This window comes from Lepus europaeus, chromosome 14, assembly GCF_033115175.1.
Source record: "Lepus europaeus isolate LE1 chromosome 14, mLepTim1.pri, whole genome shotgun sequence".
Classification (NCBI taxonomy): domain Eukaryota; kingdom Metazoa; phylum Chordata; class Mammalia; order Lagomorpha; family Leporidae; genus Lepus; species Lepus europaeus.
The window spans coordinates 26,887,354-26,915,110 of NC_084840.1; the positions used below are offsets into that span (position 1 = coordinate 26,887,354).

Consider the following 27,757-nt stretch of genomic DNA (forward strand, 5'->3'; position numbering starts at 1 on the left):
AAGTAAAATTTCTACTTTATGGATTTTCAAGGATTATCTGAAAATGCAAACTGTCTTTGTTATATTGCATGGTTGCATCAATACTTTTTAAGATTTTCATTTTATTTATTATTTGAAAGGCAGAGTTACAGAGAGGCAGAGAGAGAGAGAAAGGTCACTCCCCAGATGGCCACAATGGCCAGAACTATGCCAGTCCAAAGCCAGGAGCCTCTTCTGGGTCCCCCACACGGGTGCAGGGACCCAAGGACCTGGGCCATCCTCCACTGCTTTCCAAGGCCACAGCAGAAAGCCAGATCGGAAGCGAAGCAGTAGAGACTCGAACCGGGGCCCATATGGGATGCCGGCACTGCAGGCGGCAGCTTTATCTGCTGTGCCACAGCACCGGCCCTGCATCAATACTTTTTAAAAAATATATGCCACTATACTCATTATACAGCTTTAGATAAAAAGGTACATTGGTATAATCAAAGCCTTATATCTACTCCTTTGTTTAAAACACAAATGAATTCCACTGATATCTTGTGATCCGCTTTAAGATCACATAAAATGGGATACATTAGGTTAAGCATGCTCTTTTTCTGTGATTAAATGTTTTAAGTACTTTAGCACTCCCTAAGAAAGGACATACTATACCATTAGACAACATAACGGCCTTCTCCCCCTACACCACATATATCCTGAGGTATATCTCAATTCTCGTCATGCTGCCAAGGAGGGAATTATCTAAGAGCCATTGACATTCGAACTGGAATACAGAATCACAACCCGGGTGGGTTTCTTCATTCTTCTTCCATTTGGCCTCTAGTCTCACCGTTTGTTTACGGAGGAGTCATTCACACTCACAAATGCGCTACACTGTAACTATAAACTTTACACTTTTTGCCTACATGCAAATAGTGCACTTTCTTATACAGGCACCAATCCCTCAGTTTCTCGTGTCTTTCCCCAAATAACCTACCGTTTTCTAAGCTTTGCAAAATCTTTGAGAAAGGAAGAGGAAATATGAGGATCAACATGTGATCTTAGTGACGTTTACAACCAAGACAGCTTCTTTATCGAGTTTAGACTAATAGAGAATGCTTTTGCTCTGTTTACAAGAAGTTCCAAGCCAGACAAAGGGAAAGACCAGAAGCTGTCAGGGTGACTGACTTCCAGGATTCCCCTCACACACATGTGTTAAAGCTTAACTCAAACCAAAGAACGTAAAACATCGCATTAATTTGTACAGTATTGCATGTCCAAGTGGCACCCTGGATCTACCTGGGTTCACTTATTTTCTTTCAGTAATTCCACCTGTTTTGTGTTTTCCCTTCCTTCAACATAAACATTACACACGGAGCTCGCCTGCCCTAAGTAATTAACAATACTCGGCTGACATTAGCATCTATTTCGTCCTCCCGTTTTGCAGCAGCCTGGGGCACCATTAACTCTGCCGAAGCCTGGCGTGGGGTCTTCCTGAGCCCGGAGACCCCGGGCGTGGGGAAGGAGGTGAGAAGAAAGAGGCAGCAAACGCGGCTCGTACCCACTGCACGTCTCGCAGCACCGGCTCCCGAATCTCCTCCGGCAGCGCATCTCCGAGCTTTTGCATGAAGCTGCCGCACAGTTCTAGCACTTCTGTCACGGCCCGTTTCGAGGTGCAGCGCACCCGAAAGTCCTCTCGGGAAGGGCCGGGGACCGGAGCTTGGCTGGCTGTGGCGGCCACTAGCTCTTCGTCCTGCGGAGGAACGACCACCACCGCTTCAGGAGCCCCCGCCATTTTTCTAGTTTGAACTGTGGGCGGGGACTCTAGAAACGGAAAGGCGGGTTCCCACGGCTCGAAGGAGCACGCGTCCGGGCGGAAACTTGCGCCGCCGCAGCCGCGGCGTTCCGGCTCCGGCGTGCTCGGGGAGCTGGTTAGGCCCGGGGTGCAGCAGCGGCGATGGGGGCGGCGGGCGTGGGTTTGGTGGACTGTCACTGCCACCTCTCTGCCCCCGACTTTGACCACGTACGTGAGGGCGAGGCGGGGCTCAAGGGAGCGGGGAGGCCGCCATCCTTTCCCCCTCAAAGTGTTTTTTCTCTCTTCCCTTAGAAGGGAGCCCTGAATTCTCCCCAAGCTCTGGTCTGTGGCCTTTTGGGATCTAGCCGGTTCCCCGTTTGACTCGGTCATAGCGATTTTTCTTTCTGCTCCTGGTTAGTAGTGACGCATCCTATCTCCATGAGGCTTCTGTCTGCAGCTTCCAGGACCTGGAATTTTCTTCCCTACGCCCCCGACCCGGACCGGCTGTTGATCCCTTCAGGCCACACCACTAGTTAGTGTTTCACGTCACTTTGGTGCTAGAGAAGGAAGACCGGCTGTGACTTTTAGGGGAAAAACTTCTTAGGAGGGGCCGCTTAAGGTTGGGAAGACGAACCGCCAACCAAGACGGAGATGAGCTCATGGTGGAGAGGAAAGCAGACAGGTCACAGGCCTAGGCAGCACAGAGTCTGGCACACTGCAGGTAGAAGGCTGGATGAGCCTGATAAGCTAGAAAGAGAGCCATGAAACGAGTCTGGAGAGGTTGGCAGGGGATACTGGAGGTGGGTCAGGAAGGAGTTTGCCTTAGACTCACCGTGCAGATCCATTGAAGGGGTTTTGGAAGAGAGTGACAAAAGTCTGGTAACCATTGTCAGACCATATTTGTTGCTGTGGGGCAAATAGAGGAGAGGACTGGAAGTTAGAAGACCCAGTAGTAGGCTTTTGCAATATACAGACAAGAGATGGTGGTGGTTGGTACCATGAGGATAGCAAAGGAGTTTGAAATGGATTCAGGATATATTGAAGAGATAGAACACGCAGTACGTGCTGGGGAGTTGACTGTGACGAGCTGAGGTAAGGGAGGGAGCAAGGATGACTCGGAATGTTGGCTTGTGCTATGGAAAGATGGTGGTGAGGGGAGGAAAAACAGGTTTGGGGTGGGGGTGGCGAGGTAGGCAGAAGGAATAGATTTGTGGGGAGAAAATAAAGACTTATGTTTGGCACATGTTGGGGAGTCTGATTGCATCCAAATGGAGGTGTCATAGGTCTAGTTATTTTTAAATATGAATCATGGGTTCAGGAGAGAGTTAGGAGCTAGAGGTAAAAATTGGGGAATCCACATGATGACATTTGAACCTGCGACGACAGGAGAGACCACTTACCTCAAGAGTAGAGAAAGGAGCAGACGGTCCTGAAGTCAGAAAGAGGAGGGACAGCCAGTTGTGGAGACTAAAAAGTAGCTGTTAGAGTGATGTTGCAGAAGCTGAAAGTGGAAAATACTTCAAGAAGGAGGAAATAAGCAAGTGAGTGGTTTCAAATACTGCTGATGGGTGGAGGAAGATAGAGCAAAGTCCTTTATATTTGAGAATGGAGTTTTCTATTTCAGTGGAATACAGAAGCCAGACTTTAGTGAGACTAAGAGTAAATGAGAGGTGGGCCGGTCTCTATAGAGTCCTCACGTTCTGCCACCCTGTTCCTTGTTGTCATTGTCATTTGCTGTGGGGCCTTACCATATACATTGTTATTCACAGTTACTTTTGCATCCATAGTAATTGTGATAACTTCTACATGTCTTAGGATCTGGATGATGTGTTAGAGGAAGCCAAGAAGGTAAGTCCATGTAATTGCCCTTTCTTTTCTCTGTAATTTCAAGGTAAAAAGAACTTGAAATTTAGAAATACTATGCTGGTGTTGTTTCAGGAGTCAATAATAAGCATGGGTGAAATGTTTACAGTGTGCCAGCCACTGAGCTCAGCCCTTTCTGAACTTTATCCCATTTAATGTTTCACAACAACCTTCTGAGGAAGTTACTGTTTCGTAGCCCACCATTCCCCGCTGATCTATGAGGAGACAAGGACCTAGACATAAGCGACACATACTATGAAGTGATAGAGGCTGTTTAGTCTGAATTCAAAATGTGTTCCCACAGTCACTGTGCCTACCAAACTATGGAACGGATCAGTCCATCTGTCAGTTCTTAGATTCACATTGTTATGAAGACCTTGGATATATTGTAAATGTTTCCTGAAACATTTTGATTTGTCTGGAAACAAATTGCTTATTTTAAGAAGCACTTGTGAACTTCACTGTAACTATCATTTTATGGTCTTCCCAGAAAGTGATAGAGCCAGAAATCATTGCCAGCACATTTTTATATATAGCCAATTTTCACTGTGGCAGCTTAATTAGGAGGTGGACTTTGTAGGTAACAAGCCTAGTGACCTTGAGCAAGTTATTTGACTCCATTCAAAACCCTGTCTCTTGGGGCCAGCATTGTGGTATAGCAGGTAAAGCTGCTGCCTGCGACATTGGCATCTCATATGGGGAGTTCAAGACCCAGCTATTCCACTTCCCATCCAGCTCCTTGCTAATGCACCTGGGAAGATGGCCCAAATGCTTGGGCCCCTGCACCCACGTGGGAGACCTGGGTGAAACTCCAGCCCCAGCCATTGCAGCAATTTGGGGAGTAAATCAGCAGATGGACAATCTATATCTCTGTCTCTTCTCTCTGTAACTCTTTCAAATAAATAATATTAAAAAAAAAACCTTTGTCTCCTGTTATAATCCACAGTGTATTATAACAGTGCCTATCTCATAGATTTGTGTAGATTAAATGAGATAATAGTTACTGTATACAGGGCCTGAAGCACAGTAAATACCCACTGGTAGCCATTATGATTCTATTGATGGAGCATGGGTAAGCAAAGATAACTAAAAAGGCACAGAAAGCCATATAGTTTCATTTAATTTATATTAAATGTGTATATTATCTAGGATTCCATTGTTTTTATCTTTCTCTTAGGTCAACGTTGTGGCCCTTGTGGCAGTTGCTGAACATTCAGGAGAATTTGAAAAGATTATGCAACTTTCAGAAAGGTACTAGTCCTAATTAAGATTTTTAAGAGTTGATGGGGTGGGCATTTGGCTTAGGGGTTAAGATGCTGCCTGGGATGGCTGTATCTCATAATGTAGTGTCTGGGTTCGAGTCCCAACTGAACTTCCAATTCCAGTTTCCTGTTAATGCCCACCCTGGGAAGCAATGGGTGATGGTCCAAGTACTTGGGTTCTTGCCACCCACATGCGAGACCCAAATTGAGTTCTGGGCTCCTGACATCAGCATGGTTCAGGTGTGGTTGTTGCAGGCATTTGGGGAGTGAACCAGCAGATGGAAAATCAATCTCTGTCTCTCCCTCTCTGTCTCTCTCTCTTTCTCTGCCTTTCAAATAAATAATAAAGTTTAAAATTTTAAAGAATTGCTAATTATGACATGGTTATGATGTCAGATTATTTTATACTAAAAAAAATAAGGAGGATAAAGCATATTAACATAGCCCTAAAAAGAGATTCTTTTCTATTTGCTTTTTTTTTTCCCTGTTCACTTCCCAAATGGCCACAACAGCCACGGCTGGGCCAGGTCGAAGCCAGGAGCCAAGATCCAGGAGCTTCTTCAGGGTCTCCCACGTGGGTTCAGAGGCCCAAGCACTTGGGCCATCTTCCATTGCTTTCTCAGGTGCATTAGCAGAGAGCTAGATAGGAAGTGGAGCAGCCGGGACTCGAACCAGCACCCAAATGGGATGCCAGTACTGCAGGCAGAGGCTTAACCTTCTAAGCCGCAGTGCCAGCCCCCTATTTGTTCTTTAGAGTAGCATTGTAGTCTATTAGTCTGTTATCCCTTCTTTCTTAATTTGTTCTATGCTTTTAGGTATAATGGATTTGTCCTGCCGTGTTTGGGTGTTCACCCAGTCCAGGAACTGCCATCAGAAGACCAGAGAAGTGTCACATTGAAGGTAAGTCATATCAAATAAGAACCGCAAAAGATAATAATGCCTGACTTGACTCAATAAACCTCCTTTTCATTTTGTATACTAAGCAAATAATCCAAAAAAGGAAAAAAAAAAAAAAAAGAAAAGGAAAATACTTTCTTTCACAAAGATATTTGTTGCAACATTATTTATAATAGAGAAAAAAGTGGAAACCTAGAACTAAAGAAATAAAGGAACCATTGGTTAACTTGTAGAATTAAATCATGTGTTTATGTAAAATGGAGAGTCAATTTTTTAAAAGATTTATTTATTTGAAAGGAAGAGTTACAGAGAGGGAGAGACAGAGAGAGATATCTTCCACCCACTGACTCAGTCCCCAGAGGGCCACAACAGCCCAGACAGAGCCAGGCTGAAGTTAGGAACCTGGACCTCCATCAGGGTCTCCCACATGGGTAGTAGGAATCCAAGCCTTTGGCCCATCATCCACTACATTCTCAAGCACAGTTAGCAGGAAGCTGGTTGGAAGTGGAGCAGCCAGGACTCAAACTGGCAGTCCTGTATGGGACACTGGTGTTACAAGTGGCTGAACCCACTGTGCCACAATGCCAGCCCCAGGAATCAGTGGTTTATGTAATACATGGGAAATGTTTACAGTTTGGTATAGAGAAAGAAAAGGATACCAAAGGATTTATTCACTATGAATGACATCATGTGAAAATATATTCTATAAGGAAAAGACTAAAGAGAAAAATATAGAATTGAAAGTAATTCTAATTGCCGGGTAGAAATATGTGTGACTTTTTTTTTAGTTTTTGCCCTATGGTCACATTGCTTTGGCATAAAACGTGATAAAAAATATCCAAAGAAAAATAGAAATTCATGTGTGCCTTACTACAAGGGAACAGAATAGTTCAAGTAAGTAGTGACTTCTTTGAAAGTGGAACCGTCACTACTCAAGTGCTACTTAAATCTGTTAAATTCTATTGATTTTATATTTTCTCTAAAATCAACCTACCCACAAGATATCACTGACTCACAGTAGTCAATATTTCTTGTATTTCATCCTTGTCTCCTGACTCAGCATCAGGAGAATATGGTTTTCTTGTAATATATGGGTTGATAGGTCCATTTCAAAAAAGTAATGACTATTTGTAACCTATGAATAAATTAATACAGGGGCTTATTTTTATATAATAATATAGCTCTAGTCCTATTTTAAGATAACTTGGATAGTTCTGTTTATTGCAAAACAAAATTACTTTTAATTCACTTCAAGTGAAAGTGCTTACCCTATTGCTCTCCTGAGTTGTTGAGTATGCTAAAAATTAGCTAAACTTCAAGAAAGTCACAATTCCCAACATGTTGGCAATCATGGCAGCACTTCTTTAATTTATTTAGAGATTTACATCAATAGGCATTAGTGTAGTGAGTCAGCTAGGGTTTGCTGAGCTCACTGCATGCCAGCCACTGCTCTAAGCACTAGAGACCTGTTTCAAGAAAGCTGGATTCTAAATGGGACAGGCAAACAGTCAACAACACACTAACAGAAAAACTTTAAAATAACAGTAAGTGCTTTGAGGACAATACAACAAGATTATTTGACAGGGATTGTGGATGCTGGCTTTCAGATAGTATTGTAAGGGAAGGCATCTCTGAGGCAGTGACAAATGAGCTGCAACCTGAATACTACAAAGGAACTGGCTATGCAAAGAGAGGAGAGAGTGTTGTAGGCAAAGGAAACAACGAATCACAAAGGTTCTGAAGTAGGATCAAGGTTGATGTGGTCAAGAAACAGAAACAAGACTGATGTAGCAAGAGAGAAGGGGGAAGTGTTGATGACAGGGTCAGAGGGATCGGGCAGAGATCTCATACAGCATCTTGTTGGAATGTAGTATACATGCAATGGAACTTTTAAAATGAGGAGTGATAACATGTGGCTTATGTATAAAAGCTCCCTTGGCTATAGTGTATAGAATGAATTTTTAAGAGGGCAAAAAAGGAAAAAGGGAGAATAAGGCTAATGTAGTAGTCCACAAGAGAAATAATGGCAGATTGGACCAGAGTGATAGAAGTGGAAGTAAAGAGGAGTAGATTTGGCATCTATTTGGCAAGAATGTAGAACTGATAGGACTGTTTGACTTAGAAAAGTAATTAATATGCCAATAATTTGTAGGTTCTTGATTCTCACAGCAGAAATGAACTCATCAAATTTCAGGATAGCCCTAGAACAAACTAACAAATAGTTAGCCCTATTTTATTCCGATTGTACTTGTAGTCCATACCACAGCTTACCTTTTCTATATGTGTTAGGTTATAAACTCCTTTAAAGCAGGAAGTCTACTTTGTTGCATCTATAGAACCATCCACATTGTGTGGCACAAAGCTATATGCATAGTAAGCTCTTATTAAATTAACTTGATTTGTAGAATGAATTGCCCAGCATCACAAATATCTTTTAGCATGGTCCTAAAATCACTCATTCATTCAATACCTGTTTTGGCCAGGCACAGTTTAGGCATTAGGGATACTGTGGTGAACTATAATTCACTGGTCCCCATCTGCTGCCTCCTGAAGACAGCTTGTGCTCTCCAGTTGTCTGTGTCCCTGCTTGCCTTACTTCACTCATTGCTGTGAAACTCCTGACCCTCATTCTGAAGACTCTGAAGACTAAACAGCCTTTAATTTAAAAAATGTATTGTAATTACTTGAAATGGCTCAGAACAAATCTCTTCTCCGCACTCCCTCCCTTTTTGTCTTCTCTCAGCAGCATGGTAGAGACAGCATAGGCTTTGAAGGCAGACACTGGCCTACAGGCTTCTGTGAGCTGCATCATGTCACTTAACTTGGCCAAGTTTCAGTTTCCTCCCTTGTAAATCACAAATAAGTGCATAATAGTATTACCACAACATGAGGTATGGTGTCAAGGCTCCTAAAAAAAATAAAAGACATAATAGAACCATTAGCTGTTAAGGAACTTGAGGCCTTATAGAGGAAGTAGAAATAGAACTGAGATCAGTAATAGACCTAGCTGACAATATAGATATTTTTATATCTACTAAAATAGAATGATACTCTACACAAATGAATGTACTTGTACATATTAAATAAGTAATATGAATTATATCCTACTATTAATTTCTGTTTCCCTTTGACTTGCCAAAAGCTTCCAGATCCATTTTATTAGTAATTTAAACAGTCTCACTGTAAATATATATTTTTTCATGAGATAATATGTATTGCAAGAGGCATGCTGTTTCCTATATCTGTTCTTCATCCAAGTGTGCCATTTCTTTCTGACTCAGACTTTCTTAGTGTCAGACATCTCCTGGGTAATTGCTGCTACTGCTCCAGTCCCTCTGAGGGCCAGAGATGCAATAGTTCAGATGTTTAATGTGGGAAGAGCTTTGCCTGACAACTGTTTAACCTGCGCAGCTTCTTGTCAGACAGCTTCCATGATAACCAGGGTCATATACTCTCAGATCCTCATAACAATGTTGATTCTGCTTCAGTAAGTCCATTAGACCTTTCTCTCTGTCTCTCTCTCTCTCACTGTCCACTCTGCCTGTCAAAAAATAAATAAATAAATAAAATTTTAAAAAAAAAAAAGGGCCGGCACCGCGGCTCACTAGGCTAATCCTCCGCCTTGTGGCGCCGGCACACCGGGTTCTAGTCCCGGTCGGGGCGCCGGTTCTGTCCCAGCTGCCCCTCTTCCAGGCCAGCTCTCTGCTGTGGCCAGGGAGTGCAGTGGAGGATGGCTCAAGTGCTTGGGCCCTGCACCCCATGGGAGACCAGGATAGGCACCTGGCTCCTGCCATCGGATCAGCGCGGTGCGCCGGCCGCAGTGCGCCAGCTGTGGCGGCCATTGGAGGGTGAACCAACGGCAAAAGGAAGACCTTTCTCTCTGTCTCTCTCTCACTGTCCACTCTGCCTGTCAAAAATTAAAAAAAAAAAAATAATAATAATTAATTAATTTTTAAAAAGATTTATTTATGTATTTGAAAGGCAAAATTACAGAGAGGCAGAGGCAGAAAGAGGTCTTCCATCCACTAGTTCACACCCCAAATGTCCACAATGGCCAGAGCTGGACTGATCCAAAGGCAGGAGCCTGAGGCCTCTTCCAGGTCTCTCACATGGGTGCAGGGGCCCAAGGACTTGGCCCATGTTCCATTGCTTTCCCAGGGCATAGCAGAGAGCAGGATCAGAAGTAGAGCAACCGAGACTCAAACTGGCATCCATATGGGATGCCGGCACTGCAGGCAGTGGCTTTACCCACTATGCTACAGCACCGACCCCCTAGAGATCTTCATTTACTCCCCCTCATATTTATCTCTCTCAAGGCATAATCACAAAAGCTCCTTCTGTTCCTCTATTATCTGATTTAACTCCCTTTTCTTTTTTTTAATCACGTAGCTGTAAGTTCACATTTTTAAAAAAGATTTATTTATTTATTTGAAAGGTAGAATTAGAGAGAGAAGGAGAGACAGAGATCTTCCATCTACTGGTTCATGTCCCAGATGGCTGCAATGGCCAGGGCCATGCCAAGACAGAGCCAGGAGCTTCTTCTGGGTCTCCCATGTGGGTGCAGGGGCCCAAAGACTTGGGACATCTTCCACTGCTTTCCCAGGCCATAGGAAGGAGCTGGATCAGAAGTGGAGTATCCAGGACTCGAACGGGCACTCATGTAGGATGGCAGCTCTGCAGGCCACAGGTTAACCTACTAAGCCAAAGCACAGGCCTCTAACTCCATTTTTTAATCCACTCTAATTGGTTATTCTCAATAGAAGTACTTTTTCAATTTACATATCCTGAAACTGAAATGCAAAGTAGGTTACAAGGTATATAAAGGCAATTTTCTGTATGTTTGTCTTTCTTCTGCCTTAGATGGGATCCAAAAGAGGGCAAATTCTTTTAAGTGTAAAAGGAATATCTGTAAAACTAATGGTACACAGCTACTTCAAAACCTAACAACCAAGCATGTCTGTGATATGCATTGTTTATATTGTGAACCCATTAGGACAAACAGGACTATAAAAACACAAGAAATTAATGAAAAGAGTACAAAGGAAGTATGCTACTATTATAAACTCATAAGCCAATACCACCATACCTGAGAGGGTAACACGATGCTATTTCAAAAACTCACATGCAAATGTGACCACCAGGTGGCTCTCTCTCTCCCTCTCCCAGCTATTCCAGGAAATCTAAGTTACTCATCTTTCTCAACTGTTCCAGGAAACCCAAGTCACACAGCCTGACAGGAAATATCTCCTAAACAACAGGCAACATTTAAGTGACAGTCTTTGTTAAAAGTTACATTCTTAAAACCTGAATGAACAATGGAGTATGTTTGTACTCAAGTTTACATAGAGAGGTACTCACCTTTATAGAAGGGTTAGCATTCCTAGTTCTTTGACTAGTTAAATGGAGTAACTGTGAATAAAGCACCAACGTAGCATAAACTGTGGCATAAAATATAAGCTCATGAAATACCGGCTTCTTTCTCCTTCCATTTTAACAAATTTACTTTGCTTTCTTCCAGGATTTGGAGGTGGCTTTGCCTATTATTGAGCGTTATAAGGATCGCTTATTGGCAATTGGAGAGGTAAACACTCTTTAGCTAATCAAACAACTTCTAGTATAGACCTCCCTGTGGTATAGGAACATACTCCTTAGCTCTGGACTGAGGATTATAACTGACTTGAGTAATGATCTTCACCTTCAACTGACTGATAATTTCCTTGATAAGCAGAGAGCTGAGGGATGGAGCAATGGAAGGCTTACCATATGAAGGAAAACTACTGTCATTTCTAAATATGCAGCTTTTTTTGCATAAATATGAGTCATTGCTCTGGTTAGCAAAAATAGTATATATGATTCTTCATAAATAATCTAGAAATATACTTAAATGGGCTAGAGTTTGTAATTAAAAACACTTGTGAAGTATTTTTATCACTTGGTAATAAATTCCATTTCTAATTAAAGATATAAGGTAAGGCTAACACTTAAATCAAATATGTGGATCATAGAATATATGCCAAATAGTTTCAGGAGAAGCAGTCATCTGTAATCTGTACTCTCTCTGCTGTGGTGGCCATTTGTAGCTACTGAACCCTTGGAATGTGGCAACTCCAGAGTGAGATGTGCTAGAAGTATAGAACACACAGTTTACATACAGACACACATATGTATGCATATGTAATATGTATTTATATATGTAAAACAACTCGATTTCTTATATTAATTATATTTTGAGATGATATTTGGAATAAAGTACATTAAACTTAATTTCATCTTTTGCTTGTTACTATTTTAATGGGGGCCCTAGAAAGCATAAAGTTATACATGTGGTTCACTGTACTCATTATATTTCTACTGGACATCACTGATCCATCATATCTCTTTGGGGATTCATTAAATCCTAAATCTGTAACTCTCTTTGATTTCTTGTTATAGGTTGGACTAGATTTCACCCCCAGATTTGCTGGCACTGATGAACAGAAGGAAGAGCAAAGACAAGTCCTAATCAAACAAGTCCAATTAGCCAAAAGACTAAATTTGCCTTTGTAGGTTAATTATCTTTCTGTGTTAATAGCTATAGAGCAATTAGACGCCTCCTAAAATGGAGCACTGCATTTCTTTTTCTCTAAATTATTTTAATAGAACAAAAATAATACTTTTTAGATATAAAAGCATTAAAAGGAATTTTGTTGTTGTTAAACAGAAATGTTCATTCCCGCTCAGCTGGAAGACCTACCATCAGCCTCTTACATGAGCAAGGTATTTAGGTTCCTAAGGGAAATATATCTTCTGTTCACCTTTGACAAATCCAGTCCAAATTCTCATAGAGCCATTTCTCAAAGGGAGGGAAGTGGGTAAAGATTAGAGAGAGAGATCAGCTAAGGTGATTTTGCAAATCAGGCTGTTGTTCACAAGATTTTCAGAGTGATTATGATATTTATCAGTCCAGGACAGAACAAATGAAAACTTGAATCAAATAATTTGTATTCCTTAACTTAAACATTAGCAGCTCTGGTTTCTGAAATCGTCTCAACTAAAGAGGAAGTGGAAGACAAGGCAAAGATGGGCAGTCACGTAGCAATCACACTGGGTCACTTCTGTGCACTTCTGTGCAGGTTTTCTGGCCGCTGCTTCAGAAAATGGGGTTATGCAGAGTGTCCATCATACATGTGATGCCTTGCCATCTTCACCACTTGCTCCTAAGTAAAAATACTGCATTCTTCCCTGAGCTTTTTGTAAAGTGCTATTGACAATAAGAAATATACTTTGAGACCCGTTCACCCATAAAGAAAACTGACAAAAGTTTAACAAGCAATACATTACATTTTTATATGCCAAAAGGTGTGTATGTGTGTGCACGTGCACACATACACAAACACATGTTGGTTAGTCGGTACCTACTAGATTGATACCATAACTCATTTATGGTCATAACCCACTCACTAATTGTCATACCTACCATTTAAAGAAGCATCATCAAATTGTGAGGTAAATGTAATTAATATAATTCAAAATCTTGTGTTTTTCAGTGATGAATAATAAACCCTCTGGAATCACTGAAAGCCTGCTTTTTATGCATACCAAGCAGATATCCACATAAATTGGCAGTGGTTTTGTGAAGCCAGCTCTGACTATTGAATTTGTGATTATTTTAACTTTCCATTTCTTCTATTAGCATTTTTTATTTATTTGAAAGAGTTATACAGAGAGAGAAGGAGAGGCAGAGAGAGAGAAAGAGAGGTCTTACATCTGCTGGTTCACTCCTCAGTTGGCCGCAATGGCTTGAGCTGGCTTGAGCTGTGCCGATCCGAAGACAGGAGCCAGGAGCCTGAAGCTTCCTTCAGGTCTCCCACGTGGGTGCAGGGGCCCAAGGACTTGGGCCATCTTCTACTGCCTTCCCAGGCCATGACAGAGAGCTGGATCAGAAGTGGAGCAGCCAGGACTTGAACCGCCGCCCACATGGGATGCCGGCACTGCAGGCAGTGGCTTTACCCGCTATGCCATATCGCCGGCCCCCTCTATTAGCATTTTTGTTAGGAAAATCAATTTGACTGCCTAAAAATCTTCTATTGGAAAAATAATTTGACAGCTCATGGACTTCTAGTAAAGGTCTGATGGTTCAGGAAGTTTAATAATTATCTTAAAAGTTGTATTTCAATTTTATTTAATACTTTTATTGTGAAGATTAAGAATTTAGTTTTATTTTAGTTTTTGAACACCATACATTTATTCACCTTGTAGAAATCATAGAACCTGATTTTTACATAATAGTGAAAAACACTTCAAGTTTTCAGATCTTTGTTGTTCAACTTGATTAATGGGAATTAATTAAGGAAATAAAATGGAACTCTGATTTATCATTAATTTGGGGAAGGTGCTGACAAGGTACTGCTGCATGCATTTGATGGTCGGCCATCTATCGCCATGGAAGGAGTAAGAGCTGGGTACTTCTTCTCCATACCCCCTTCTATCATAAGAAGTGGACAGGTAAATTATTTCATTAAAACTCATCTAACCTTTTGTGAAATACAATCTCAAATATGAGCTTTTACTGCCTTATGTACTTTTCTGGCCAACCCTCGCTCTCCACCCCTAGTCTGTGGCAACCACAATTCTAATTTCTGTCAGTTTTGCCTTTTCTAGAGGTCATATAAGTGAAAGCACTTATATGATTTCCTTAATGCTTTTGCTTTATCCATGTTGTTGCATGTATAAGTAGTCCGTTCATTTTGATTGCTGAGTAATATGCATATAGATGCACCACAGTTTATCCATTTACCGGATGATGGACAGTTGAGTTAAACCCAGTTTGGGACTATTGTGAATAGAGCTGCATTCACATGGAGGTCTTTGTTAGTGCAAGCGGTAGTGCTGAGCCATCAGGTAAGTGTGTGCTTCTCTTCAAGGGAAACTGGCAACTGTTCTCTAAAATGACTGTACTAGTTTGAACTTTCACCAGCAAGTGTCAAAGTGTTTGTTCTGCATCCTCGCTAGCACACTTAGGGGTTGTCTTTCTATTTAAGCCATTCTGATACATGTGTAGTCATTGCTCATGGTGGTTTTCATTTGTAGTTTCTCAGTGAGTAATGGTCTTTTCATTTACCATTCATAGGTCCTATTTCTTCCTTGGTGCAATTCCCATTCAAATCTTTTGCCTCCATTGTAATAAGATTTTCTGTTTGTACATACATATATATGCTAACTCAATATATATGTGTGTGGGCCGGCGCCGTGGCTCAACAGGCTAATCCTCCGCCTTGCGGCGCCGGCACACCGGGTTCTAGTCCCGGTCGGGGCACTGATCCTGTCCCGGTTGCCCCTCTTCCAGGCCAGCTCTCTGCTGTGGCCAGGGAGTGCAGTGGAGGATGGCCCAAGTGTTTGGGCTCTGCACCCCAGGGGAGACCAGGAGAAGCACCTGGCTCCTGCCATCGGAACAGCGCGGTGCGCCGGCCGCAGCGCGCTACTGCGGCGGCCATTGGAGGGTGAACCAACGGCAAAAGGAAGACCTTTCTCTCTGTCTCTCTCTCTCACTGTCCACTCTGCCTGTCAAAAATAAAAAAAAAAATAAAATAAAAAAAATATATATATATATATGTGTGTATATATATATATACACACACACTCCCTGGATACAGCTCCTCATCTGCTCTGTTTTCCAAATATCTTCTCCCAGTTTTCTTTCATTTGTCTTGAAAGTGTCTTTTTTAAAAGAAGTTTTTAATTTTGATGAATTTTGGTTTATCAGTGCTTTTCTTTCTTTCTTTTTTTTTTGACAGGCAGAGTGGACAGTGAGAGAGAGAGAGACAGAGAGAAAGGTCTTCCTTTTGCCATTGGTTCACCCTCCAATGGCCACTGCAGCCAGCGCACCGCGCTGATCTGAAGGCAGGAGCCAGGTGTTTCTCTTGGTCTCCCATGGGGTGCAGGGCCCAAGCACTTGGGCCATCCTCCACTGCACTCCCGGGCCACAGCAGAGAGCTGGCCTGGAAGAGGGGCAACTGGGACAGAATCCAGCGCCCCTACCAGGACTAGAACCCGGTGTGCCAGCGCCGCAGGTGGAGGATTAGCCTATTGAGCCGCAGCGCCGGCCTATCAGTACTTTTAAGATTTGTGCTTTTGGTATCACATCTAAGAAATCTGTCTAACCCATGATCACAAAGATTTTTGTCCTCTATTTTCTTCTAGAACATTTATAGATTTTACATTTATATCTCTGAACAGTTTTGTATATGATATAAGGTGTCAGTCAAGACTCATTTATTTTTCTGTATTAGTTCCGGTACAATTTTTTGAAAAGCCCATTGTATCTCATTGGAATTACTTTTGTACTTTTTAAAAAATAAATTGGAGGCCGGTGCTGTGCCATACTGGCTATAGCCACTGGCTGTGGTGGCAGCATCCCATGTGGGCACTGGTTTGAGTCCCGGCTGCTCCACTTCGATCCAGCTCTCTGTTATGGCTGAGAAAGCAATAGAGGATGTTCCAAGTCGTTGGGTCCCTGCACCCACATGAGAGACCGGGAAAAATCTCCAGGCTCCTGGCTTTGGATCAGCCCAGCTCTGGCCATTGCCACCATTTAGGGAGTGAGCCAGCAGATGGAAGACCTTTCTCTCTGTCTATCCTCTCTCCATCTGTAACTCTGCCTCTCAAATAAATAAATAAATCTTGAATAACTAAATTGGCTGTTTGTGTAGGTTTATTTCCAGGTTTTTGTTTTATTTGCTGTTCCATTGATCTGTAGTCTGTCCTTATGCAAATATCACACTGTCTTGGTTATATTTATAGTAAGTTTTGAAATCAGGTAGTAAAAGTCCTCCAATTAATTCTTTCTTTTCTTTTTTATTTATTTTATTTATTTGAAAGACAGAGTTACAGAGAGAGGTAGAGACAGAGAGGTCTTCCATCCGCTGGTTCACTCCCCAATTGGCCTCAATGGCCAGAGCTGCGCTAATCCTAAACTAGGAGCTAGAAGCCAGGAGCTTCCTCGGTGTCTCCCACATGGGTGCAGGAGCCCAAGGACTTGGGCCATCTTCCACTGCTTTCCCAGGCCATAGCAGAGAGCTGGATCAGAAGAGAAGCAGCTGAAACTAGAACTGGCTCCCATATGGGATGCCGGCACTTCAGGCCAGGGTTTTAACCCACTGCGCCACTGCGCCGGCCCCAATTCTTTATTTTCTTTATTTTTTTTTTAATTAACTTATTTATTTGACAGATAGAGTTAGACAGAGAGAGAGAGAGAGAGAGAGACAGAGACAGAGAGAAAGGTCTTCCTTCCGTTGGTTCACCCCCCAAATGGCCACTACGGCCAGTGCTGCTCCGATCCGAAGCCAGGAGCCGGGTGCTTTTTCCTGGTCTCCCATGTGGGTGCAGGGCCCAAGCACTTGGGCCATCCTCTACTGCCCTCCCATGCCACAGCAGAGAGCTGGATTGGAAGAGGAGCAACCAGGACTAGAACCCGGCGCCCATATGGGATGCCGGCACCGCAGGCGGAGGATTAGCCAAGTGAACCACCGCGCCGACCCCCCAGTTCTTTATTTTCAAAATCATTTTGTCTATTCTAAATTCTTTGCTTTTCCTTATAAATGTAGGAATCAGTTTAATGATTTCCACATAAAAGCTGACTGTGATTTTTATTAGTAATACATTAAATCTATAGATAAATGTGAAAACTGACATAAACACAGTATATTTATTTATTCAAGGGTGGGGAATGTCTGGCCCATGGGCCATAGAAGTCTACAAAATCATTTGCTCTGACCTTGCCAAGGCAACCACAGGCAGGACTTGAAACTCAATAAATCTAAAGCAGACTAATATTTAAGTTGAATATTCTGTATGGCCTGCAAATGATGTTATAAATATCCAAATGGCTCTTGGCAGGAAAAAAAGTTTTCCCACCCTGATTTAGATCTTTCTTTTCTGTCATCAATTTTTTATAACTTTGAACTTATAAATCTTGCTTGTATTTAATTAGATTTATCCCTAAGTACTTTATACTTTTCATGCTATTGTAAATGTACTGTTTTTTTGTTTTGTTTTGTTTTGTTTTTTTAAGATTTATTTATTTACATGAGAGGTAGAGTTAGAGAGAGAGGAAGAGAGATCTTCCATCCGCTGGTTCACTGCCCAAATGGCCACAACAGTTGGATCTGAGCTGATCCAAAGCCAGAAGCCAGGAGTTTCTTCTGGGTCTCCCATGTGGGTGCAGGGGCCCAAGTTCTTCAGCCATCTTCCACTGCTTTCCCGGGCCATCAGCAGGGAACTGGATCTGAAGTGGCGCAGCCCGGACTAGAACCTGTGTCCATATGGGATGCTGGCACCACAGGCGGATGCTTAGCCTACTATACCCCAGCACCAGCCCCAAATGTGCTATTTTTAAAATTCCAGTTATCCATTATTTATTGTTCTCATATAGAAATGAGATTGATTTTTATATACTGAACTTGCATAAAATGACTTTGCTAAAATTATTGATTAGTTCTAATAAGATTTCACAGATTTGTCAGAATTTCTTATATAGACAATTATATGGGAACAAAGACTATTTTTGCTTTTCCTTTCCAATATGCCCTTTATTTCTTTTTCTTGACTAATTGAACCAGTACAGTGTTGAGGAGAAGTGATAAAAGTAGACATGTTTTCTTTTTTCTCATTTTAGGTGGAAACGAATCATTATTTGACCATAATGCAATTTTTTTTTGACAGGCAGAGTTAGACAGTGAGAAAGAGAGAGAGAGAGAGAGAAAGGTCTTCCTTCCATTGGTTCACCCCCCAAATGGCCGCTACGGCCGGCATGCTGTGCCAATCCGAAGCCAGGAGCCAGGTGCTTCTCCTGATCTCCCATGTGGGTGCAGAGCCCAAGCACTTGGGCCATCCTCCACTGCCTTCCCGGGCCACAGCAGAGAGGTGGACTGGAAGACGAGCAACCGGGACAGAATCTGGTGCCCCAACTGGGACTAGAACCTGGGGTGCCGGCACCGCAGGCGGAGGATTAGCCAGGTGAACCGCAGCGCCGGCCATAATGCATAATTTTTTTAAAGATTTATTTATTTATTTGAAAGGCAGAGTTACAGAGAGGCAGAGCCAGAGAGAGAGAGAGAGAGAGAGAGAGGTCTTCCATTGCCTGGTTCACTCTCCAAATGTCCACAATGGCTGGAGCTGGGCCAATCTGAAGCCAGGAGCCAAGAGCCTCCTCTGAGTCTCTCATGCAGGTGCAGGGGCCCAAGGACCCTACTGCGTTCCCAGCCATAGCAGAGAGCTGGATTGGAAGTGGAGCAGCCAGGACCCAAACCAGTGCCCATATGGGATGCCAGCACTGTAGGCAGCAGCCTTACCCGCTATGCCACAGCACTGGCCCCACCATTATGCATAATTTTAGCTGTAGGAAATTCCTTTTATTTCTGGTTTACTAAGAGTTTTTAAGCAAAAATAGCTGTTAGATTTTGCCAAATGCTTTTTCTGCGTCTACTGAGTTGATCATGATCATATAGGGTTTTTTTTTTTTTTTTGCCTGTCAATATTGTGAATTACATGGATTGATTTTCATTTTTAATTTATTTCAGAGGCAGAGGGAGAGAGACTGTTTCCATCTGCTGATTCATTCTCACAAATGCTGACAATAGCTGAAGCTGGTCTGAGGCTAGAGCCAGGAGCCAGGAGTACATTCCAGGTCTCCCATGTGGTGGCCAGAGTCCCATTACTTGCACCATTATTGCCTCACAGGGTCTGCAGTGGCAGGGAGCTGGAGTCAGGAGTCAAACCCAGACACTCTGATGTGGGACATGGCATCTTAAGTTCTGGATTAAACATCTGCTCTATGTAGATTGATTTTCTAAGCTTGCATTTCTAGGATAAATTCTACCTAGTTGTGATATATTATCCTTTTTTTAGTTCATTAGGGTGAAATCTTAGATTATAACTTTTCTTATTTTCTAATATAAACATTTAATACTATTGGTATCTCTCTAACTACTATGCTAGCTTCCACAAATTTTTATATGCTATGTTTTTACATTTTAAGTTCAGTATATTTTCTGTTTTATCTTGTGATGTCCTCTTTGATCATGTGGATTGTTTAAAAGTATGTTATTTAATTTCTAAGTACTTAGGAATTTTCCTGATTTTTTTCTAATTTCCACTTTAATTCTATCATATCAGAAAATATACATTATATTATTTTTAAAAAGATTTATTGGGGCTGGCCTTGTGGTGCAGTAGGTTAAGCTGCTGCCCGCAGTGCCACCATCCCATATGGGCGCCAGTTCGTGTCAAAGAGGCTCCACTTTCCATTTAGCCCCCTGCTGATGTGCTAATGGGAAATCAGTAGAGGGTGACCCAAGTTCTTGGGCTCCTGCACCCTCATGGGAGACCTAGAAGAAGCTCATGGCTCTTGGCTTTGATCTGGCCCAGCCCTGGCTGTTGTGGCCATTTAGGGAGTGAACCAGCAGATGGAGGATCTCTCTCTCTCTCTCTCTCTCTCTCTCTCTCTCTGCCTCTCTAACTCTGCCTTTCAAATAAATAATCTTTTAAAAATAAAACATAAAATTTAAAAAAAATACGTATTTGCTTATTTATTTGAAAGGCAGAACAACAGAGAAGAAGGAGAGACAGACAGAGAGATACTCTACTTACCAGTTCAAATGGCTACAGCAGTGATGTCAGAGTCAGGCTGAAGCCAGAAGCCAGGGATTCCATCCAGGTCTCCTAAGGGATATCAGGGGCCCAAGCATTTGGGTCATCCTCTGCTGCCTTCCCAAATGCATGGACAGGAAGTTGGACTGGAAGCCAAGCTGCTGGGATCAAACCAGCACTCCAATATGGGATGCTGGCATTGCAAGCAGTGGCTTAACCCTCTGGGCCACAACCCCTCTGGATACATACCCCTTATATGATTTTAATTCTTTTAAATTAGTTGAGGTTTGTTTAAGGGCCCAGAAATGCTCCCTTGGTGAAAGGACCATACACACTTAGAAAAAATGTCTATTCTGCTGTTGTTGAATAAGTGTCCTTTAGATGTTAATTTTATGGCAAGTGTACAGATAGCCCAGTTTATTTTTATTTTTGCTACTTGTAGTATTTGTGGAGAAATTTCTTACTTAGTAGTAATCTTTAGCTGTAGTACTGTTTCTTTTCTAAAAGTGAAATGCCTCTTTTTCTAATTTTAACGATATTTATATGTTATAGAAAGCTAAAACACTTCAGAAAAGGAAGAATAAATTTCAAGTTAACCCAAATCCTACCATTCAGAAACATTGTCAATATTGATTCAGATAAAATAAGAGGATACACTGCTCTTTTGTTTTACTTTTATTCTACTTCATGTATATTTGTTTGTGTCTATATATATGGTCCTACCTCGCCTTTTTATAATGAATGTGCAGTATATTCTCACAATGAGAATGCACCATGATTTATTAAGCATTACCACAAAAGCACACTTGTCAGTTATCTCTTGTAAATGAAATTACTAAGTAAAATCCTTAAGTTTTTATATCAATTATCTCATTTTCTTCAAGGGAATTTCCATCAGTTTAACCTTTATCTACCCAATCTAAAATACAGATATGTGTAAGAATTTTAGATTTCTAACCATAGTCTTTTTTTATGGGAGGGGGAGTGTGCGTGCTTAAATAACCTTTATTTTTTCAAAGCTAATAAGTGCATTGCAGGAAACTTAAAAACACAAGAAACAAAGAACAAAGTCATTCACAATCACAAGCAGCTGAGTTCAGCATGACCTTCTGGGTCCTGTTGTGCACACACAACATCCACTTTTACGTGACTGAGATTTGGAATGTGTGGGTCATACTTTTTCATACTTCATGAATATTTGCCAATTCAGAATCCCAAAGCTGTATGCGTATTTTTGATAACCAAGAATATACTACACCGATTCAATCTGTTAGGGAAAAATGTAATTCTGATTTTTTTGGGAACCATGAAGTCTTGAGTGACTTAAAGTAAACACTAGAATGAAATACCGAATGGTGATAGTAAAGGATAGAAATCTCTTCCTTAGATCTTTTAGCGGGTGTGTGATACCAAATGTCTGGATTTTTTTCTGGGTATATTTAATTTTTACTAGGGTTACCTTGGTTCCCTGGAAGCTTTGGATAATTTTTGGCAATGAGTGTTTTATATTTTAACATAACTGTTAGTGGTGGTATCAATAAAACATGGTAGGTACCTCGGTAACATTTATCAATTGAATATTGTTTTAAAGATTTCTTTATTTTACTTGAAAGTCAGAGTTACACAGAGAAGGAGAGGCAGAGAGAGAGAAAGAGAGGTCTTCCATCTTTTGGTTCACTCCCCAATTGGCTGCAACAGCCAGAGTTGAGCCAATCCGAAGCCAGGAGCCAGGAGTTTCTTCCAGGTCTCCCACACAGGTACAGGGGCCCAAGGACTTGAGCCGTCTTCCACTGCTTTTCCAGGCCATAGCAGAGAGCTGGACTGGAAGTGGAGCAGCCAGGTCTCGAACCGGCGCCCATATGGGATGCTGGCACTGCAGGCAGCGGCTTTAGCTGCTATGCCACAGTGCCAGCTCCTTATCAAGTGAATATTAAAGCATAAATTTTAGGTTCCTAAAGAATAAGATATATTAGCATGTAAGTTTAATGCTCCTAATTCTCATGTTTTAAACTTACTGCTTTCTCTTTTTCTCTAAGAAGCAGAAACTTGTAAAACAGTTGCCTTTAACTTCAATATGCTTAGAAACAGATTCACCTGCACTAGGACCAGAAAAACAGGTAAATGATTTTCTAATTTCAACATTATTTAAATTGTATCTTTCATTTGGGCTATTTTCAGTTTAGTTTTTCTTGATACTGTAAATAAATGGAATGATACTACAATGCTAGATTGGGGGTTTATATTAATTTTATTTTGGGTCTTTTCTAAATGTACCTGTTGTACATCAGATAATATGATTGATAAGAAACATACCCTAACTTATGTAATAATGAGAGACCAGTGTACAGTCAAAATTAGAGGGTCTGGACCCAGAAAGACTTAGATTCAAACTCTGGCTGACTTTCAGCAAGCTACTTAATTTTTCTGAGACTATTTTTTATTCATAAAATATAAGATAATGGAATCATTTAAAGGATTATGGTGAGGATTGCATCAAATGATGTATGTGAAATGTGTAGCAGTGCCTGGTACATAGTAGGTACTCAAAAAAATGTTCTTTTTTTTTTCTTTTAATTAGCATGTTGTAATCTGATTCTCTTATTTCCAGTACAAATATTGATATAGTCATAAATTTATTTATGTGATCTTTGCTATAGTATCTCATTTTGTGATTGTAGACCACAAATAATCATATTTTAAATTTCCTACTCTTTCATATTGCTATTTTAAAATAACTTGCTGAAAGGAAGTCATAGTATCTGTTTTATTTGCTTTAAACAGTGTCTAATACAGTATCCTCCCAACATGTAGTTAGTAAGCACCTCTGGCTGCTCTCCAGGTCTGGGGCTGCCTGGCTGCAAAATTCAGAGGTTGGGGAACAGTGGTGAATATTATATGATTATTAACAAACTATGTTTATTTGTGATTGCTGTGTCATTTTACTTATTTTTTTATTTAGTAAATGTAAATTTCCAAAGTACAGTTTATGGATTACAACGGCTTCCCCCCCCCCCATAATTTCCCTCCCACTCACACCGCCCCATCTCCTGCTCCCTCTCCCATTCCATTCACATCAAGATTCATTTTCAATTATCTTTATATACAGAAGATCGATTTAGTATATATTAAGTAAAGATTTCATCAGTTTGCACCCACACAGAAACACAAAGTGTAAAAGGCACAGAATTGCCTTCTGAATTAGTGTAAAATGGAAGGGAAAGGAATTAGAATTTTTTCCTAGACAAGAATAAATTTTGCATGCTGCTGTTAGCTTAGTTTTATATTTAATTGACTTGATAAAAATTAAGTTTCTGGCAGTGTCTTATGCAGTGTAGTCACTCAGTAAATATATATTGAATAAATGAACCTTTTACCAGATATGCTTTTTCTTAAGTAAAATATTTTTTTTCTAGAGAGTTAGAAAAATCATGAACAAGAAAATAAAACTATCTACTACCTAAAGCTTCCTACTATAGTGGTACCCAAGAGCAGAAACTCTGAAGTCAGATTGCTTGGGTTTAACTTCAGCCTAATCCCTTAGGAGTTGCTTAGTGCCCTTCTTTATAATAAAAAAAAAAAAGGTGTTAATAATGCTACCTGTCTCACAGAGTTATTTTGAGGATTAAAGGAGAAATTCTGTGAAAAGCTTAACACAAAGCCTCAATACAAAAAAAAAAACAAAAAACAAATAAATGTAAATTATTCTATCCTTCCAGACTTTTTTATATCCATGTATGTATACACATACATTTCATAAAAATAAAGTTAGCCTGAGCACATTAACTTTTTAAGTGTTTGATTTTTAATGCTTATTTATAACTTGTATTTAATGGTAAGCCTCTTTTCATGTTAATAAATAAAATTTTCTTTATCATGTTTAATAATCACATGGTATTCTAGTGTGAGAATGTACCATAATGTGTTTAACTTGATATTGGTCATTTAGATGGTATTATAAGCAATAGGATAAACATCTTTGAACATAATCTTTGAGCACATTTTTCATTGTTTTGTTAGGCTACATTACCCATTACTGAGAGTTTTAAAAAATTTACCTTAACAGCAATCTTATATATGTAAACATTATCATTTTAAATAGATTCTTACTAATAATAACAATAATTTATTTCACCACATCTAAATGCTGATGGTAGATATACCATTGTTTTATGACCATTAGGAAAGGGAAAAACAAAACACTGTCAACTATGCTATGATATGTCACTGAATGCAAGTAAAATCAATTTCAGATATGCTAAAAGGGGGACAAACGCATCTTAAAAATCAATGTAACGGGGGCCAGCATTTGTGGCACACTGAGGCTAAGCCACAGCTTGTGATGGCAGCATCCCATCATTGAGTCCCAGTTGCTCCACCTTCCAATCCAGCTCTGCGCTAATACTCCTGGGAAGGCAGCAGAGAATGGCCCAGGTATTTGAACCCCTGCCACACACACAAGAGACCCAGATGGAGTTTTGAGGTCCTGGCTTCAGCCTGGCCCAATTATTGTGGCCTTTGAGGGAGTGAATCAGCAAATGGACAGATCTCTTTCTCTGTCTCTCCTTCTCACTCTGTCACTGCCTTTCAAATAAATAAATAAATTTTTTAAAAATCAGCAAAATAGCAGTGCATAATCTGTCTAGTCTTTCTGACACATGGCGCCCTTTCTTGAATCCAACTGTCAGGTAGCTGGTGACATAATGGGCCCAGCAGCAGAGCAGTGACCTTAACAAGCACTCATTTATGCAACAAACTGAAGGACAGTTAATCCATCAGTACATCACCTAGTGTTCACTGTTTGTGGAATGCTTCATATGCTAGGAGTTTGAGACCTCAGTTGTTAATAGTCTGGTGTTCTTTTTAAGAGTAATACAGATTTACAGTCAATTTAGTGACCACAGCTTCCCCCCAGCTCTCATCATTCATTAAAAAATAGCTCATTGGTTGTTTTTGCCAACTCATTTTCTACTATTTCATCCAGTCCCTAAGGATCTGATTCCTTTGAATATCATGATTGGTTTAGTAGAGATTTTTTTCTTTCAGGTGCGAAATGAGCCCAGGAACATTTCCATTTCAGCAGAATATATTGCCCAAGTGAAAGGGATCTCAGTGGAAGAAGTTATAGAAGTGACAACACAGAACGCATTGAAACTGTTTCCCAAGCTTCAACACCTCCTGAAGAAATAGCTTCAAAATCATCCACTGCAAAACCAAAACAACTGCAGAGGCAGCGTCTGCGAAGAATAAATGTTCTGATACAGAATCTGAATGGAAGAAGCCATCTCATAGGGATATAGGAGATTATAGGGAAATATAGAAGATTACTGAGGGAAATGAAAGTGGACTTGAGCCAAACCCTTGGTTTCTGAGTCTCATCTTTTGGCTGCTCTTCAGTTAGCCAACTCCTGGCAGGTGATTGGGGAAACACTGCTACATCTTACCTTGCCCCATTAAGTTTCAGAACCACCATCTGACCAAAACCACTGCTTCTGGAAAGGGTGGCTCCATGGGTAAGACGTGCACACGGCTGTGATAGGATGCGGTAGGCTACAGTTCGAGTCTTCACAGCTTGCTTTCTTCCCATGGGATCTAGCCAGTGAAGGGAGGACATCTAGTTTCTTAGACTTTCAGAAAGCTTTTCCTACTTTTTAAATCAGACATTTACTATTTATTTCTCTCTAAGGGAAACATACACAATATTTTAACACTGATCTTGACTTACAAGGCCAATGGTTTTTACAAGGCCAGTGATTTTGACTTACAAGGCCAATGGTTTGTATGATAGCTTAAATGTCAAACCCAAAAGTTTAGTTAATAAACTGACTTTAAGTTTCAGTCTGAATTTTGTCACATATCTGAAATGTGAATGGCTTTATTAAATATTAAAAATTCTTAAAACATACTGCTATGCAGTACTATTTTATAGTTTTAAGTTTAAAAACCATAGCTGTAAAGCAGTTCTTCAGAGACAATAATGAAGGTAGAACAAGGTGAATGTACTGAATGCTACTGAGCTGTGCACTTAAATGGTTAAGATGGGAGTTTTATATTATCTGTATCATCACAACTTTTAAATAATCTTAGGTGTAGCTTGCCAAGTGTTATGACTCATATCTTGAGTATTGAATTTTGTTAAATTACATAAGCAACAATTTCTGGAAGAGGCACCTGTCATAGGAAAAAAATTAAAAATCAAAGTGATTTTATATAGCTTCAACACATTTTATGGAAGTTTATAGAGAAATCAAAACTAGTACTAGGGCAGACTGTCCAAACCAAGCCAGACTAGCTAGGAGACAGAACATGGTGCTATAGATGAATTCCTACATTTCAAGACTTCTGAGTTCTCATGCAACTTGTATTTCTTTCCTGTTTCCCATCTCCTCATGCCCACATTCCCTTTGTCAGATTCTCTCCTTTACTTCATTTAAGGCCCAACTTAAATTACTTCACCTTGCCTGAATGCCCCAGCCAGACTTGATCCCTGCCTTTAAACTGTTGAGCTGTTTTCCTCAGTTATTCATCCAATTGTTTTGTGTTTTCTATAAGCAGTTACTGAGCCCTCCTCTAGGCTGCCCACTAGTCTAGTCTATAGGTTGCCAGAGGAATGAGGTGCAGTCTTTGCCCACAGTTCACAGATCATTTCAGAGCAATGTGAGCACTGCTGTTGGTCATGTTGACCAAAGTACTGTCGACCTGTCTAACACATTTACCACATGGCCCTTTCTAGTAGTTACCATGTGTGCACTTTTTCATTTTTAGAGATTGCAAGTCTTTTAAGGACAAATTTTTGTTTTTGTTTCTTCTACATGGTCTGAAGCAAGGTCCTCAATAACATATACTCACAAATATTATTTTAAATTAATTTGAGGGGCCTGGTGTTGTGGCACAGGCAGTAAAAGCCCCAGCCTGCATCGCCAACATCCCATATGGGTGCCGGTTCGAGTCTCGGCTGCTCTACTTCCAATGGAGGATGGCCTAAGTCCCTGGACCCCTACATTCATGTAGGGGACCCAGAAGAAGCTTCTGGCTCCTAATTTCAGATTGGCTCATCTGGGGAGTGAACCAGTGGATGGAAGACTGACCTCTCTCTCTCTCTGTCTCTACCTCTCTTTCAAATAAATAAATCTTAAAAAAAAAAAAAAAGAGAGAGAGAAATTAAAAGTAAAGAATGCAAGGCCGGCGCCGTGGCTTAACAGGCTAATCCTCCACCTTGCGGCGCCGGCACACCGGGTTCTAGTCCCGGTCGGGGCACCGATCCTGTCCCGGTTGCCCCTCTTCCAGGCCAGCTCTCTGCTGTGGCCTGGGAGTGCAGTGGAGGATGGCCCAAGTTCTTGGGCCCTGCACCCCATGG

General features: G+C 41.0%; 2 protein-coding genes across 5 annotated transcripts in view; one reads left to right on the forward strand and one right to left on the reverse strand.

Annotated features, from left to right (window-relative positions):
- NSL1 (NSL1 component of MIS12 kinetochore complex) overlaps positions 1-1,770 on the reverse strand; it is a 47,869-nt gene extending 46,099 nt beyond the window's left edge. The window contains exon 1 of the mRNA XM_062211323.1: positions 1,523-1,770. Coding sequence (XP_062067307.1) covers positions 1,523-1,756 — 234 coding nt within the window. The 5' untranslated portion in view covers positions 1,757-1,770. The remainder of the gene's footprint in view (positions 1-1,522) is intronic.
- Positions 1,771-1,859: 89 nt separating this feature from the next.
- TATDN3 (TatD DNase domain containing 3) lies at positions 1,860-26,238 on the forward strand. Of its 4 annotated transcripts, none has more exons than XM_062210314.1 (10): positions 1,860-1,984; positions 3,572-3,604; positions 4,797-4,870; positions 5,697-5,781; positions 11,297-11,359; positions 12,211-12,320; positions 12,479-12,534; positions 14,150-14,262; positions 22,440-22,520; positions 25,447-26,238. In XM_062210314.1, exons 1-10 carry the CDS (start codon positions 1,919-1,921, stop codon positions 25,588-25,590), a joined length of 825 nt encoding a protein of 274 aa, XP_062066298.1. In that variant the 5' UTR covers positions 1,860-1,918; the 3' UTR covers positions 25,591-26,238. The 4 variants fall into 4 exon arrangements, with proteins under 4 accessions (XP_062066298.1, XP_062066299.1, XP_062066300.1 ...); XM_062210315.1 differs by having other exon boundaries at positions 22,443-22,520; XM_062210316.1 differs by having other exon boundaries at positions 1,898-1,984; positions 3,544-3,604.
- The last annotated feature ends 1,519 nt before the right edge of the window (positions 26,239-27,757 follow it).

Excerpts from the sequence above, each read along its gene's own strand:
- TATDN3 (XM_062210314.1), top strand. The coding sequence starts at position 1,919 with ATGGGGGCGGCGGGCGTGGGTTTGGTGGACTGTCACTGCCACCTCTCT. Across the intron at positions 3,605-4,796 it reads TGTTAGAGGAAGCCAAGAAG|GTCAACGTTGTGGCCCTTGT; the intron begins GTAAGTCCATGT and ends TCTTTCTCTTAG. Across the intron at positions 12,321-12,478 it reads AAAAGACTAAATTTGCCTTT|AAATGTTCATTCCCGCTCAG; the intron begins GTAGGTTAATTA and ends GTTGTTAAACAG.